This window comes from Macaca mulatta, chromosome 19 (assembly GCF_049350105.2).
Source record: "Macaca mulatta isolate MMU2019108-1 chromosome 19, T2T-MMU8v2.0, whole genome shotgun sequence".
NCBI lineage: Eukaryota > Metazoa > Chordata > Mammalia > Primates > Cercopithecidae > Macaca > Macaca mulatta.
Genome location: NC_133424.1, coordinates 66,543,171 through 66,559,851, shown reverse-complemented (window position 1 = coordinate 66,559,851; position 16,681 = coordinate 66,543,171). Strand labels below are relative to the sequence as shown.

The 16,681-nt window shown below is 50.7% G+C and overlaps 2 protein-coding genes and 1 long non-coding RNA gene across 4 annotated transcripts in view; 2 read left to right on the top strand and 1 right to left on the bottom strand.

Moving 5' to 3' along the window:
- LOC144337321 (uncharacterized) overlaps positions 1–16,681 on the bottom strand; it is a 153,312-nt gene that overhangs the window by 76,125 nt on the left and 60,506 nt on the right. The gene's annotated exons all lie outside the window — the stretch shown is intronic.
- LILRAB (leukocyte immunoglobulin-like receptor, subfamily A, member b) overlaps positions 1–16,681 on the top strand; it is a 39,988-nt gene that overhangs the window by 16,126 nt on the left and 7,181 nt on the right. Inside the window, 1 exon segment of the mRNA NM_001040677.1 lies at positions 11,738–11,782. Within this exon segment, the coding sequence (NP_001035767.1) occupies positions 11,738–11,782 (45 nt within the window).
- On the top strand, positions 5,297–15,965 carry LOC144337279 (leukocyte immunoglobulin-like receptor subfamily A member 3). Of its 2 annotated transcripts, XM_077981551.1 has the most exons (11): positions 5,297–5,477; positions 5,796–5,974; positions 6,137–6,172; positions 6,362–6,649; positions 6,795–7,097; positions 7,323–7,619; positions 7,875–8,177; positions 11,151–11,782; positions 11,932–12,527; positions 13,445–13,564; positions 15,809–15,965. In XM_077981551.1, exons 2-8 carry the CDS (start codon positions 5,941–5,943, stop codon positions 11,189–11,191), a joined length of 1,302 nt encoding a protein of 433 aa, XP_077837677.1. In that variant the 5' UTR covers positions 5,297–5,477; positions 5,796–5,940; the 3' UTR covers positions 11,192–11,782; positions 11,932–12,527; positions 13,445–13,564; positions 15,809–15,965. The 2 variants fall into 2 exon arrangements, with proteins under 2 accessions (XP_077837677.1, XP_077837676.1); XM_077981550.1 differs by having other exon boundaries at positions 13,445–15,965.

Sequence of the window (16,681 nt, the reverse complement as noted above, 5' to 3'; positions counted from 1 at the left end):
TCTGTGCTCCTGACATTCAGGAGCCCCTGAGGTCCAACCCCTCCTCCATGGAGCCTGCGTCTTCAGCTGGTGGATACGTGAGACTCTCATCTCCAGGGAAACTGACTGCTGTGGTCCTGCACCTGCTCCTTGCAGCCTGTTAGGGCTCAGAGAGCACACAAGGTCCCAGGATGCACAGAGAGCACCCAAGGTCTCGGTTATTTCTGGACTGGGGACCACTTTCCTGATAGATGCTGAGCTCCCGGGGTGCAGGAAAACTCTCCCGAATGACTCAGGAGCCGAGCTTGGATTTGTAGGGCACAGGAAGTCTGACATAATTAATGAGGAGACTGGAGGGAACCCTGCTACAGCAGAGGAAGGGTTTCTGATACTCCATAAAACTCATCTCAATAGACACAGGGGAAGAGAAGAATGCAGAGCCCAGGAGTGAGGCGGGCCTCAGGGCTCTTCTCCACTGTTTTGATTCTCAGGAGCAGCTGAGACCCTCAGCCCGTCACAAAACCAGACAGATTCCAAGACTGGTGAATGAGGAGATGCTCTCGGTTATGGGGCTGGCACAGAGGGTCAGGGGCTGTCAAGGGGAGGTGGGTGCCCTGGGTGGACATCCAGGAGTCCTGGGGTGATTCTGACCTGCTCTGACCTCTGTGACCTTTGTCCACCACCCCTAGGCCAACACCCACAGGATTACACAGTGGAGAATCTCATCCGCATGGGTGTGGCTGGCTTGGTCCTGGTGGTCCTCGGGATTCTGCTAGTTGAGGCTCAGCACAGACAGAGAAGCCCCCAAGATGCAGCCGGCCGGTGAAGAGCAGAGACCACAATGCATCCTTCAGAGAGGTGGAGCCTCAGGGACAGATCTGATGATCCCAGGCAGCTCTGGAGGACAATCTAGGACCTACATTATCTGAACTGTCTGCTGGTCACTTCCAAAGACAGGAATCCGTATTTGAGTGCAGGGAAACTGTCTGCGGTGATTCCTAGAAGATCATTAAACTGTGATACATTTTTTTAACTATGAATGTTGACTTTCCTCGAATGGATCCCCCTTTTATCCCATCCCCAGACATGAGGCTCCATCCCACATGGCAGCGTTGTGTTCACACCTCTGCACACCTGCATGCTCTGGTCCACGGCATGTAACACAGTCTTCCTTATTCCTCATTGTCACACTCCTTGATGTCCCTTACTGAGTCCCCATCTCTTCAGTTCAGAGATCCAAACCTGAACCACCAACTAAGTCAACGACAGATCAAATTCCAACCAGGTAAAGATAAATCCACTCTGATGCCCTGACAGCCTCTCTGCACCCTTCGAGCTCTTCCCTCCTTCTCAGATGCTATGTGTGCAACTTTTCCTGAAGTATCACCACTTGGAATCATCACTCACACATTTCAAGTGACACCACAGCTATGCTGACTCTGAAAAAGACATCTTTCAAATGCTATTATTGGTGGTATCTACCAATTTCTGTGACATAAATATTTATTTTCATGGCCCAAATCAAGGTGCCATTGTCACTGAATGTAGGGTTGGGAAGTGAGTGACACAGGTGTCTTCACTAATGAGCACCAGGCACCTGTGGCACATCCCACTGAGAGCTCACCCATCTACCTACAGTCCTTTCTAATTCAGAGGCAATGATCACTTCGGCTTCAGTGTTATGGCACAGGTCAAATGAAACTCTGACACTGCTATCCTAGTATATCCACAAAAGACAGACATATTAATATCTGATGTGAGAGATAACACGGCTCACTTAAAAATCTAAGTACAACATAAGAAAGATGTCGACATAATTGTACAGGTTCAATGAAAGAATGTTTTGTTTTTTTGTTTTGTTTTGTTTTGTTTTGTTTTTGAGATGGAGTTTCGCTGTCATCCAGGCTGGAGAGCAAAGGCGCGATCTCGGCTCACTGAAACATCCCCCCTCCCAGGTTCAAGCGATTCTCCTGCCTCTGCCTCTCGAGTAATTGGACTACAGGTGTGCACCATTATTCCCGGCTCATCTTTGTATTTTTAGTAGAGACGGGGGTCTCACTATGTTAGTCGGGCTGGTCTTGAACTCCTGACCTCAGGTGATCCACCCGCCTCAGCCTCCCAAAGTGCTGGGATTACAGGTGTACACCACTGCACCTGGCCGATGGAAGAATTCTTAAATGACTTGTCCTACTTTCTGCTGGTTCACACACTCCTTGGCTTGGGGTAGTGTTGCGCCAATTTCTGCCTCCATCTTCACAGCCTACGTCTACCTGGGTACCTCTGTCTTTACACCCATTCTTCTCTGTGTGTCTCTTCTCTTCTTCAGATTATGATATCACTCAGATCAAATTAGGACCCATTCTAATTCATTATGATCTCTTGATCATGACTTAAATGCATTTGCAAAGACTATTTCCAACTATGTTCACATTTATAGCTAATGGAGCTCAGCATTTCAACATGTATATTAGAGGAACAAGTCAATTTATACCAGTGTCTACAAGAAAAGTACTCATAGAAATACATTTATCCAAATACAAAAAGTAGCTGGGGGTGGTGGCACACGCCTGTAAACCCAGCTACTCAGGAGTCTGAGGCAGCAGAATCGCTTCAACCCAGGAGGCAAAGGTTGCAGTGAGCTGAGATCGTGCCATGGCACTCCAGCCTGGGCAACAGAGTGAGACTCTGTCTCAAAAAAAAAAAAAAGAGAAATACATTTAACCAAAGAGATGCAATATGTACACATTGACAATTTAAAACTACCGCTCAAAGAAATAACAAAAGACCTAAATGAGGAAAACGTCATCCCAGTATCATAAATCAAAAGGTTTAAGGTTAGTTCTGTCCCTCTTCCGTGTCCTTCACCCTCCTCCTGCTTTGACAAGGTTTATTGCTAGCTATTCTTCAGGACGTCAGGAATTCAGGTAAGATGCTCTCGAGAGAACACTTGCCCAGCAACGGCATTTCCTCCAGAGGACTGACAGCAACTCTGGCTTTGAACCTCTGGAACCAGGGAACTCTGTTTCTAGGCAGCTCTGTCAGCCTCTCCCTTGTTGCTGATAAGAACTTCCTCTACCTCTCTAGGTACAGAGAGCTCTCTCTACAGTGCTTTTCCTCTACTCTCACATCACAGGAATCATCAACACAGAAGAAGACTTCTAGGACCAGATGTGTGGGATTTTTTTTCCCCCAGACCCAGTAGCGAACAGCAGCTGGGTGTCCTCTAAGTCAGCTCTGATGCTGTCTACCCAGAGACAATCCCACATCGCACAGATTAAAGGCTAGGTCCCCAAGACTGTCCCCCACACCATTCCCAAGCGCAGACCTCCAGAACTTCTGATCGACTGGCTTCAAGTTGGGGATCCCATGATCCCCTCTTTGGGCTTGAATAATTTACTGTAGCAGCTCACAGAACTCAGAGAAACACTGACATTTCCCGGTTGAATACAAAGCACACTGCAGAGGACACAGATGAAGAGACACATAGCAGGAGGCATGGGGGAAGGGACGCGGGACTTCCATGCCCTCCCTGGGCACCACCCCGCAGGAGCTTCCACGTGTTCAGCCATCCAGAAACTCATGAAACCCAGTCCTCTTGGGCTTTTATGGAAGCTTCATGATGTCAGCATTTCCTCCCACAAGGAACAGGGTGAGACCATCCTCTGGGAGGGTCTTATGAGCCACCATCAGAAAGGCAGGGAACATTCGAGTCGTGCCTTGGGCAGGTGAAGGAAGGGCAGAAGGAGGTCAGAGGCGCCGCTTAAGCCCAACACAGCCAACATTCTAACGAAAAACTGTAACAAGCGCTATGGGAGTTATGAACCAGGAACCGAGGGTGAACACCAGCATATATCCCAACATCACACTTCCCTCCCCGGATGCACTGTGGCTTGCCATGCCATGCACTCCAGATTGTAATCCTTGTTTCTCATTCCCAAATACACTCAAAATCCAGGCAACCCTGGAGCAACACAACCTTGAATTCCTGGGGTCTCTTATGTGCACACGTTTTTCAAACAAATGGGGATCAGAACTATTGCATTTGTGAGAAGCAAAACTTGTGTATATGAACAGCGGCCTTTTCCTATATGCAGGTCTAGCAGAGACAATGTCAGGGCTGGAGTACCAGCAAGTTTTGTTACACGTAGCGGGTACTGAAATGAATTGCCTGTGTATCCCAAGAAACAACTGTACTGAGAGATCATATTCTCTAGGGGTTTATTTTTGTGTTTATTTTTATTTTAGGTTAAAGCTTTGGATAGAACACCCAGTGTCTCCTTGTCCATCTGAAGAACATGCTGCTATGTGGAAGCACATCCTTGAGATCCACAAGGAGACACTGGGCAAGGAGACAAGGATGCCCCACTCTATGGAAGTCCCCCTAATAAATGCTCTATGAACACCCTGGTGTTTAGTGCTTCTTTCTATGGAATCCCAGCAGCTCTATCACTGGACGGTTTGGTGCACTCCTTTGAGGGAACTCCTGTGGGCTGCTTGGGGTCCACTCGAGCCTCAGGTGTGGCTGGAAGACGCAGCCTCCCACCTTGGTCTGGAGCCCTGAGCTCCTCACTGTGTTACAGATCCCGAGGCTCCTCTCCGGGCTCCACTCAATGGCGGAAACCTACACCCTAATGAGCCCTTGATGGTCCCAGGAACCTGTGGCATCTCACCTCTGACTTCTGTTCTTTCTTGTGGATCCTTCTACACTCGGGGCTTCCACACATCTTTTTCTGCTCATGATATTGATGCTCTGGGTATTTCAGAAATGCCTGATGTACATTTCTCCATTAGGGTCAGATGTGACATCTTAAGTGGACACATCAATCACCTACGTAGACTGTGGAGTCCAACACCAAGACCCTCTCATGTCCCAAACACCTCAGGTCTTACCCTGGTCTGGAAATCAGGCAGAAATGAGTCCCTCCCAATGTCCAGGCACCACTGACCCCACAACCACGGTGACGAGTGGGATTCATGACAACAGTCTGCAAAGGAAGAAGCTGAGGCTCAGAGATGGGACACTACAAACCAAGGTCACATAGGCAGTGGATGAAAACCAGTCATCAAATAAGTATCAACTCCCTCCTCAGCTCCTCAAATCAAAGCGCAAACATAAGCCATTGTTCCCAAAATGTTGACCAGGAATTGAGGTGCAGAGGGACGGCCAAGGACGCAAGGGGCACCGAGGAGGCAGGAAAGACTCAGAGGTTTGTTCCTGGGGGGAGGGGTGGACACTCTAGCACAAAAAAAAAAAAAAATTAAAAAGGGGAAGTTGAGAGGGAACTATTGAAAGAAAACCCACAGTCCAGTGCCAAGAAAGAAGTCAACTTTTCTTCCCCTATTTCCCTGCATTTCTCTTCTGTCCTCACTGCTACACGCAGCTCAGCCTGGAAGGCACAGCGAGATGCGAGACGTGTCTCTGCTGGTCTGAGTCTGCCTGTGGCATGGACCTGTGTCTTCCCTGAAGCATCTCCAGGGCTGGAGAGATAACTGCCATGGTAAGGACCACACAACGTGTGCTGATGGACGGGCTGAAGGAGGGAGGGAGACCTTGCGGGAGGCTGTGAGAAGGAAGGGGAAGCCTCCGCTACCCTCATCTGGAAGGGCAGACACAGGAAGCACCAGTTCTATTTGCCGCTACATCCCAGCTCTCAGTGAGACGAGGATAAACCAGACAGACAGCGGCTGGGGGTCAGGAAAGACCCCATTACAGTCTGAAATGTCTGCAGAGGGCCCGGTGCCTGCCCCAACCTCAGCCCTAAGAGAATGAGAGTCAGGATCCTGGGAGGTCAGTTCTGCTTCCTGTGTGGCTGCAGATGACAACACCCCAGGAGAAGGACCCAGCCTCCGAGCGTCCACACAGGGTGGGAAGGAGGGGAGGCTATTTCTCTCTGTGTGTCTCTGTCCTGCCAGCACCGAGGGCTCCTCCATCCGCACAGCAGGGCGTTGGGAGGAGACGCCATGACCCCCATCCTCATGGTCCTGATCTGTCTCGGTGAGATTTGAAGAGGGAGGGGAGATTCTAACCTAGGAGGGGCCTCACCCCACAGCCAAACTCTGGTGCATAAGGAGGCCCCAGGGGCTCACAAAGATCCCAGGGAGGGGAGGACCTGCTCAGGCTTCAGGGGCAAATCTCTCACAGGGAACTCTCTTCCAGGGCTGAGTCTGGGCCCCAGGACCCACGTGCAGGCAGGTGAGTCTGTCCCCAGCTGTCCCAGGTCCCTCCTACTCACTGGGGACAAGGGGCCACCCCCGTGCAGCTGGGGACGGGGATTAGCAGGTCTGGGCTGACTGATGGGGGCATCTGGAGGGTCCTGCAGCCAATAGCTGAGATCTGTTGGGTGGGAAATGACTTAGAATCCGATCTCTGATTTCCTTTTAGGAATCCTCCCCCGCAAGCCCAGACTCTGGGCTGAGCCAGACCGTGTGATCACCCAGGGGAGTCCCGTGACCCTCAGGTGTCAGGGAAACCTTGAAGCCCGGGAGTACCATCTATATAGGGAGAGAAAACCAGCATCCTGGATTACATTGATACGACCAGAGCTTGTGAAGAAGGGCCAGTTCCCCATCCCATCCATCACCTGGGAACACTCAGGGCGGTATCGCTGTCAGTATTACAGCCACATTGGGTGGTCAGAGCTCAGTGACCCCCTGGACCTGATGGTGACAGGTGAGAGGACACTCAGGGGTCCCAGCCCCAGGTCTGTCCTCAGGAAGAGGGTCAGCTCTCAGGGGTGTCTCCCTCTCACAGCCCAGCCCTGGGGATGATGCGGGAGATGTGAGTCCCATTTACACTGTGCCTCCTTCTCTCCCAGGAGCCTACAGAAAACCCACCCTCTCAGCCCTGCCCAGCCCTGTGGTGGCCTCAGGAGGAAACGTGACCCTCCAGTGTGACTCACAGGTGGCATTTGGTGGCTTCATTCTGTGTAAGGAAGGAGAAGATGAACACCCACAACGTCTCAACTGCCAGTCCCATGCCCGTGGCTGGTCCCGGGCCGTCTTTTCCGTGGGCCCCGTGAGCCCGAGTCGCAGGTGGTCCTACCGGTGCTATAGTTATGACTTACGCTCTCCCTATGTGTGGTCTTTACCCAGTGATCTCCTGGAGCTCCTGGTCCCAGGTGAGAAATTCACAGCATTGCCTGGAGTTCCCTGAGTCTCCGGGCAGGTGGGGAGAAGCCGCGTCTCAGGGCAGCGCCAGGTGGGATGATATTTTCACTAGAGGGCTCAGGGCTCCTGGGGCCAGAGACACGGGAAGATCAGCAGTGGTGAGGCCCAGGGGGAGAGGGAGGGTTTGTGGGGAAGCCTGAGGGTCGCTCCTGGAAACCATGAGCACCTTTTCCCAGGCGTTTCTAAGAAGCCGTCACTGTCAGTGCAGCCGGGTCCTGTCGTGGCCCCTGGGGAGAGCCTGACCCTCCAGTGTGGCTCTGATGCCGGCTACGACAGATTTGTTCTATACAAGGAGGGAGAACGTGACTTCCTCCAGCGCCCTGTTCGGCAGCCCCAGGCTGGGCTCTCCCAGGCCTACTTCCTCCTGGGCCCTGTGAGGGGCTCCCACGGGGGCCAGTACAGATGCTCCGGTGCACACAACCTCTCCTCCGAGTGGTCGGCCCCCAGTGACCCCCTGGACATCCTGATCTCAGGTGAGGAGCCCAGCGGGTTCAGTCAGGGACCCAGGCTCTGCTCAGGCCCTGCCGGGGGATCCCATGTGGTGATGGCCGGGATGAGGGGTGGGGGTCCCAAGGGAGGGAGAGATAAACAGAGACAGGGGATGGGTGGAGAGGGGGAGACTCAGAGAAACCAGAGACAGAGAGACTGAGGGTCCCAGAGAGAGCCCTGGGGAGGTCTCAGCTCAGAACAAGGCGGGGCAGCCACTCACCCATCCGTCTTCTTTCCAGGAGAGACCCAGGCCAGACCCTCCCTCGCAGTGCATCCGGGCCCCACGGTGGCCTCAGGAGAGAACGTGACCCTGCTGTGTCAGTCACAGGGATGGATGGACACTTTCCTTCTGACCAAGGAGGGAGCAGCTGATGCCCCCCTGAGTCTGAAATCCAAGTACCGGTCTCATATGTACCAGGCTGAATTTCCCATGAGTCCTGTGACCTCAGCCCACGCGGGGACCTACAGGTGCTACGCCTCATTCAGCTCCAACCCCTACCTGCTGACTCACCCCAGTGAGCCCCTGGAGCTCGAGGTCTCAGGTGGGGAGGAGCCGCGTCTCAGGGCAGCGCCAGGTGGGATGATGTTGGGCGAGAGGGCTCAGGGCTCCTGGGGCCAGAGACACAGGAGGATCAGCAGCGGTGAGGCCCAGGGGGAGAGGGAGGGTTTGTGGGGAAGTGTGAGGATCGGCTCCTGGAAACCGTGACCACCTTTTCCCAGGTGTTTGTAAGAAGCCGTCACTCTCAGTGCAGCCGGGTCCTGTCGTGGCCCCTGGGGATAAGCTGACCCTCCAGTGTGGCTCTGATGCCGGCTATGACAGATTCGCTCTGTACAAGGAGGGGGGACGTGACTTCCTCCAGCGTCCTGGTCGGCAGCACCAGGCTGGGCTTTCCCAGGCCAACTTCACCATGGGCCCTGTGAGGGGCTCCCATGGGGGCCAGTACACATGCTACGGTGCACACAACCTCTCCTCCGAGTGGTCGGCCCCCAGTGATCCCCTGGAGCTTGTGGGCTCAGGTGAGGGCCCTGATCCTGTCCTTTCTGAGCTCAAAGGCTCAGCTCAGGCCCTGCCTCCAGGGGAGCTCTGAAACAATAATGATTGAGGGCAGTGAAGGGGGAGGGTCTGCAGGGAAGGGCCCAGCCCATGAGAGGGTGGAAATAGACGGGACCTCCCACCCCTGGCTCCCACCCCTGAAGTCTCAGTAGGGTAAAGAGCAGGGAGTGCTGGGAGGAGACGGCGGTGAAGCTCAGAGATGAGATTAGACTGAGGGTGGAAGACGGAGGCCCCACACACTCCACTCCTGATGTCTCCACTTCAGAATCAGAGTCTCTGGGGTCCCAACCTCTAAGTCCTGACTCATGGGTGACAAAAACAGCCACTCCTAGCTCAAGAGAAGTTTCTAGGCTCATCTCATTGCTACCTCCAATATTCGGGATCTGATTCAGGGCAGCAGAGGGCAGGGTGGACAGTAGGGTGTGGTCCGCGTGGCTTCCTGGTGCTCCAGGGATGGGGCAGGTGCTCCCTCCGTGGTGGTCAGAGGGGAGGGAGGTGTCTGAGGTTCGGCATTGATGAGTGGAGCAGCGGGGACTTTCCCCCTCCCCAAGCAGGATTCCCAGGAGCCATCACCTCTCATGGGGAGCCAGGGCCAGCGGAGATCACAGGCAGGTGCTTGCTGTAGGAGTCAGGTGGGAAGAGCCCAGGAAGGTGGGGCTGGGGCTGTGATGGCTCAGCCTCTCCTTGGGAGGTGGAACTTCTGAAAAAGCTGGTTCTCCTTGCACCCAGGACTCTCGATCTGAATAACAGGGAACTGCCTAGATGTGACCACCCCAAAGCCCCTTCATTTCTGACCTTCTGGGGCATCTGGGATGGGGCTCATCCTAGATCTGCTCCCACCTGCAGCCCTCTCTGGCCTTGTCCTGATTGTCCCAATAACTGTAAGGGTTTACAAACAAAAAACAAAAAACAACGGAGATGGAGGCAGGTGCATGCAGTTTTGCTCATCCCTCCTGGAATCTCAGCTTAGTAAGACAAAGCCACAATATTTTGGAGAGAACAAAAGTTTACAAACCCCACTGATTGACAATCTCCCCTGTCCCATGTGTAAGAGAAAATCTCTCCAATTTTCTACTAAAAGCAACACCTGGCACAGCTCTGCAGGACCCCCAGACTCTGATCTTGTCCTGCAGGATGTCTGATGAGTAGAGAAAAGAGAACAGGCTGGGTCAGCAGGATTTGGGGCTCAGTCTGACTTGGACACGGGGAAGATGCTGGACTGATGGAGGAGGAAGAGAGGCAGGAGAGATGGAGAGAGGACAGACAGACGTTCCCTTGGCAGCTCTCATTTCTCATGTCCAAGGGTCCCTGAGAATGAACCCCTCACCCACACCTGCGGGGTCCCTGGGACATCTCAGGACCGGAGAAGAAGCTGCTCGGGCCTCGGTGGGATCTGACTGTGATGAGGCTGGAGTGTGCCCCAGACCCGCTCCTTTAGAGAGAAGCACCCCGGCTGTGGGTGCCCCCACACTGCCTCCCTTGTGCCCATCTGAAGGCTTCTGTGCTCAGGGCACCCCTGAGAATAAGGAGGGGCTGTGCACCTGCTCCCTGAACGAGTTAGGGAATTATTCACAGCCCATCTTTTGTACAATTCATTTCTACTCTGCGTTTTCTATACGCACGTGTCCATCGTTCCTTTTTCTCTAAAACTTTTAAAACAATATGTGAATATATAAATGTATGATTTTATTTGTCGTATGCATTTATTATTTAAAAATCATTAATGATACTCCCCCTTTAATTGGGTCTTGATTTAATTTACACATTCAATGTAGAAACAAATTTCTCATTAATATCAAATCTTCCTCCTTTAGACATTCAAAATGGAAATTTTCTTAATGAATTTAAGAAGTGTTTTGAAATTTTACTCATAAGAATATTGTATGCTCATTTTAACTTAAAGACTTATTCAACATCTTTAACAATTTTTAGGTGAGATATTTGATTTATCTTTTTTAAAATAAGAGATAGGTATCCATGAGAAAGTGACTGGTTTGAGCATATTCTTTTAAATTCGGGTTCACTCACTACAGAATCGCTCCTTTCTAATTACTTTTCAGTAGATCTCTTTTAATTTCTGGTAAAATTTATATAAATTATAAAACATGGAAATTTGATTTATTTCTAAATTGCACAGTAATATTTCTCACTCAAATACTAACATGTATATAACTTCATATTAAGCATATATCTGAAGTTTTACATATATACATGTTTATGTACAGTTATATACTTACATCTGAATGTGTGTAGGTATATCTAAATACATTTTTATGTGTATTCATCTATGTGCTTAATATATTTGACGTGACAGGTCTTTACATGTTTGTTGCTGGTTTTCTCAGCTAGATTCACACTTCCTGAAAGCAGAAATATTGATTTATGAAGCTCGGATAGCACCACCACTTAGCACATGCTTATCTGTGTGTGTGGGTGTGTGCTCACCTGTATTGCATTCTAGGGGTTCCTGCCTGCACGAGGAATTCGTTACCTAGGGATTAAATGGAAGATGAAACCCCAGGTGAAGTGGCTGAGGGCATGAAGGGGAGGCAGACCCAGACTTTCAACCCTCTGTGCTCCTGACATTCAGGAGCCCCTGAGGTCCAACCCCTCCTCCATGGAGCCTGCGTCTTCAGCTGGTGGATACGTGAGACTCTCATCTCCAGGGAAATTGACTGCTGTGGTCCTGCACCTGCTCCCTGCAGCCTGTTAGGGCTCAGAGAGCACACAAGGTCCCAGGATGCACAGAGAGCACCCAAGGTCTCGGTTATTTCTGGACTGGGGACCACTTTCCTTATAGATGCTGAGCTCCTGGGGTGCAGGAAAACTCTCCCAAATGACTCGGGAGCCGAGCTTGGATTTGTAGGGCACAGGAAGTCTGACATAATTAATGAGGAGACTGGAGGGAACCCTGCTACAGCAGAGGAAGGGTTTCTGAGGAACTCCATAAAACTCATGTCAAGAGACACAGGGGAAGAGAAGAATGCAGAGCCCAGGAGTGAGGCTGGCCTCAGGGCTCTTCTCCACTGTTTTGATTCTAAGGAGCAGGTGAGACCCTCAGCCCGTCACAAAACCAGACAGACTCCAAGACTGGTGAGTGAGGAGATGCTCTCCGTTATGGGACTGGCACAGAGGGTCAGGGACTGTCCAGGGGAGGTGGGTGCCCTGGGTGGACATCCAGGGGTCCCTGGGTGATTCTGACCTGCCGTGACCTCTGTGACCTCTTTGTCCACCACCCCTAGGCCAACACCCACAGGATTACACAGTGGAGAATCTCATCCGCATGGGCGTGGCTGGCTTGGTCCTGGTGGTCCTCGGGATTCTGCTATTTGAGGCTCAGCACAGCCAGAGAAGCCCCCAAGATGCAGCCGGCCGGTGAACAGCAGAGAGGACAATGCTCCCTTCAGAGTGGTGGAGCCTCAGGGACAGATCTGATGATCCCAGGAAGTTCTGGAGGACAATCTAGGACCTACGTTATCTGAACTCTCTGCTGGTCACTTCTAGAGACAGGAATCCATATTTGTGTGCAGGGAAACTGTCTGGGGTGATTCCTAGAAGATCATTAAACTGTGATACATTTTTTTAACTATGAATGTTGACTTTCCTCGAATGGATCCCCCTTTTATACCATCCCCAGACATGAGGCTCCATCCCACATGGCAGCGTTGTGTCCACACCTCTGCACACCTGCGTGCTCTGGTCCACGGCATGTAACACAGTCTTCCTTATTCCTCAGTGTCACACTCCTTGATGTCCCTTACTGAGTCGCCATCTCTTCAGTTCAGAGATCCAAACCTGAACCACCAACTAAGTCAACGACAGATCAAATTCCAACCAGGTAAAGATAAATCCACCCTGAGACCCTGACAGCCTCTCTGCACCCTTCGAGCTCTTCCCTCCTTCTCAGATGCTCTGTGTGCAACTTTTCCTGAAATATCACCACTTGGAATCATCACTCACACATTTCAAGTGACACCACAGCTATGCTGATTCTGAAAAAGACATCTTTAAAATGCTATTATTGGTGGTATCTACCAGTTTCTGTGACATAAATATTTCTTTTCATGGCCCAAATCAAGGTGCCATTGTCACTGAATGTGGGGTTGGGAAGTGAGTGACACAGGTGCCTTCACTAATGAGCACCAGGCACCTGTGGCACATCCCACTGAGAGCTCACTCATCTACCTACAGTCCTTTCTAATTCAGAGGCAATGATCACTTCGGCTTCAGTGTTATGGCACAGGCGAAATGAAACTCTGACACTGCTATCCTAGTATATCCACAAAAGACAAACATATTAATATCTGATGTGAGAGATAACACGGCTCACTTAAAAATCTAAGTACAACATAAGAAAGATGTTAACATAATTGTGCAGGTTCAATGAAAGAATGTTTTCTTCTTTTGTTTTTTGTTTGTTTGTTTGTTTGTTTGTTTGTTTGTTTGTTTCAGACGGAGTCTCGCTCTGTCACCCAGGCTGGAGTGCAGTGGCCGGATCTCGGCTCACTGCAAGCTCCGCCTCCCGGGTTCACGCCATTCTCCTGCCTCAGCCTCCCGAGTAGCTGGGACTACAGGCGCCCGCCGCCTCGCCCGGCTAGTTTTTTGTATTTTTTTTTAGTAGAGACAGGGTTTCACCGTGTTAGCCAGGATGGTCTCGATCTCCTGACCTCGTTATCCGCCCGTCTCAGCCTCCCAAAGTGCTGGGATTACAGGCGTGAGCCACCGCGCCCGGCCTTGTTTTGTTTTGTTTTTGAGATGGAGTTTCGCTGTCACCCAGGCTGGAGAGCAAAGGCGCGATCTCGGCTCACTGAAACATCCCCCCTCCCAGGTTCAAGCGATTCTCCTGCCTCTGCCTCTCGAGGAATTGGACTACAGGTGTGCACCATTATTCCCGGCTCATCTTTGTATTTTTAGTAGAGATGGGAGGCTCACCATGTTAGTCAGGCTGGTCTTGAACTCCTGACCTCAGGTGATCCACCCGCCTCGGCCTCCCAAAGTGCTGGGATTACAGGTGTACACCACTGCACCTGGCCGATGGAAGAATTCTTAAATGACTTGTCCTACTTTCTGCTGGTTCACACACTCCTTGGCTTGGGGTAGTGTTGCGCCAATTTCTGCCTCCATCTTCTCAGCCTACGTCTACCTGGGTACCTCTGTCTTTAAACCCATTCTTCTCTGTGTGTCTCTTCTCTTCTTCAGATTATGATATCACTCAGATCAAATTAGGACCCATTCTAATTCATTATGATCTCTTGATCATGACTTAAATGCATTTGCAAAGACTCTATTTCCAACTATGTTCACATTTATAGCTAATGGAGCTCAGCATTTCAACATGTATATTAGAGGAACAAGTCAATTTATACCAGTGTCTACAAGAAAAGTACGCATAGAAATACATTTATCCAAATACAAAAAGTAGCTGGGCGTGGTGGCACACGCCTGTAAACCCAGCTACTCAGGAGTCTGAGGCAGCAGAATCGCTTCAACCCAGGAGGCGAAGGTTGCAGTGAGCTGAGATGGTGCCATGGCACTCCAGCCTGGGCAATAGAGTGAGACTCTGTCTCAAAAAAAAAAAAAAAAAAGAGAAATACATTTAACCAAAGAGATGCAATACGTACACATTGACAATTTAAAACTACTGCTCAAAGAAATTACAAAAGACCTAAATGAGGAAAACGTCATCCCAGTATCATAAATCAAAAGGTTTAAGGTTAGTTCTGTCCCTCTTCCATGTCCTTCACCCTCCTCCTGTTTTGACAAGGTTTATCACTAGCTATTCTTTAGGACGTCAGGAATTCAGATAAGATGCTCTCGAGAGAACACTTGCCCAGCAACGGCATCTCCTCCAAAGGACTGACAGCAACTCTGGCTTTGAACCTCTGGAACCAGGGAACTCTGTTTCTAGGCAGCTGTCACCCTCTCCCTTGTTGCTGATAAGAACTTCCTCTACCTCTCTAGGTACAGAGAGCTCTCTCTACAGTGCTTTTCCTCTACTCTCACATCACAGGAATCATCAACACAGAAGACTTCTAGGACCAGATGTGTGGGATTTTTTTTCCCCCAGACCCAGTAGCGAACAGCAGCTGGGTGTCCTCTAAGTCAGCTCTGATGCTGTCTACTCAGAGACAATCCCACATCCCACAGATTAAAGGCTAAGTCCCCAAGACTGTCCCCCACACCATTCCCAAGTGCAGACCTCCAGAACTTCTGATCGACAGGCTTCAAGTTGGGGATCCCATGACCACCACTTTGGGTTTGATTAATTTCCTGTAGCAGCTCACAGAACTCAGGGAAACACTGACATTTCCTGGTTGAATACAAAGCACACTGCAGAGGACACAGATGAAGAGACACATAGCAGGAGGCACGCAGGAAGGGGCGCGGGGCTTCCATGCCCTCCCTGGGCGCCACCTTCCAGGAGTTTCCACATGCTCAGCCGTCCAGAAACTCACGAAACCCAGTCCTCTTGGGCTTTTATGGAAGCTTCCTGATGTCAGCATCTCCTTCCACAAGGAACAGGGTGAGACCATCTTTTGAGAGGGTCTTAAGAGCCACCATCAGAAAGACAGGGAACATTCGAGTCGTGCCTTGGGCAGGTGAAGGAAGGGCAGGAGGAGGTCAGAGGCCCCCCCTAGGCCCAAAACAGCCAACATTCTAACAAAAGACTGTAACAAGCGCTATGGGAGTTATGAACTAGGAACCGTGGGTGAAAACCAGCATATATCCCAACATCACACTTTCCTCCCCGGATGCACTGTGGCTTGCCATGCCATGCACTCCAGATTGTAATCCTTGTTTCTCATTCCCAAATACACTCAAAATCCAGGCAACCCTGGAGCAACGCAACCTTGAATTCCTGGGGTCTCTTATGTGCACACGTTTTTCAAACAAATGGGGATCAGAACTATTGCATTTGTGAGAAGCAAGACTTGTGTATATGAACAGCAGGCTTTTCCTATATGCAGGTCCAGCAGAGACAATGTCAGGGCTGGAGTACCAGCAAGTTTTGTTACACGTACCGGGTACTGAAATGAATTGCCTGTGTATCCCAAGAAACAACTGTACTGAGAGATCATATTCTCTAGGGGTTTATTTTTGTGTTTATTTTTATTTTAGGTTAAAGCTTTGGATAGAACACCCAGTGTCTCCTTGTCCATCTGAAGAACATGCTGCTATGTGGAAGCACATCCTTGAGATCCACAAGGAGACACTGGGCAAGGAGACAAGGATGCCCCACTCTATGGAAGTCCCCCTAATAAATGCTCTATGAACACCCTGGTGTTTAGTGCTTCTTTCTATGGAATCCCAGCAGCTCTATCACTGGACGGTTTGGTGCACTCCTTTGAGGGAACTCCTCTGGGCTGCTTGGGGTCCACTCGAGCCTCAGGTGTGGCTGGAAGACGCAGCCTCCCACCTTGGTCTGGAGCCCTGAGCTCCTCACTGTGTTACAGATCCCGAGGCTCCTCTCCGGGCTCCACTCAGTGCGGAAACCTACACCCTAATGAGCCCTTGATGGTCCCGGGACCCTGTGGCATCTCACCTCTGACTTCTGTTCTTTCTTGTGGATCCTTCTACACTCGGGGCTTCCACACGTCTTTTTCTGCTCATGATATTGATGCTCTGGGTATTTCAGAAATGCCTGATGTACATTTCTCCATTAGGGTCAGATGTGACATCTTAAGTGGACACATCAATCACCTACGTAGACTGTGGAGTCCAACACCAAGACCCTCTCATGTCCCAAACACCTCAGGTCTTACCCTGGTCTGGAAATCAGGCAGAAATGAGCCCCTCCCAATGTCCAGGCACCACTGACCCCACAACCACGGTGACGAGTGGGATTCATGACAACAGCCTGCAAAGGAAGAAGCTGAGGCTCAGAGATGGGACACTACAAACCAAGGTCACATAGGCAGTGGATGAAAACCAGTCATCAAATAAGTATCAACTCCCTCCTCAGCTCCTCAAATCAAAGCGCGAACATAAGCC

Bases quoted from the DNA above. Each gene is read 5' to 3' on its own strand.
- LOC144337279 (XM_077981551.1), top strand. From the start codon at position 5,941: ATGACCCCCATCCTCATGGTCCTGATCTGTCTCG. The intron at 5,975-6,136 runs GTGAGATTTGAA...ACTCTCTTCCAG, and splicing joins CATGGTCCTGATCTGTCTCG to GGCTGAGTCTGGGCCCCAGG. The intron at 7,620-7,874 runs GTGAGGAGCCCA...TCTTCTTTCCAG, and splicing joins CCTGGACATCCTGATCTCAG to GAGAGACCCAGGCCAGACCC.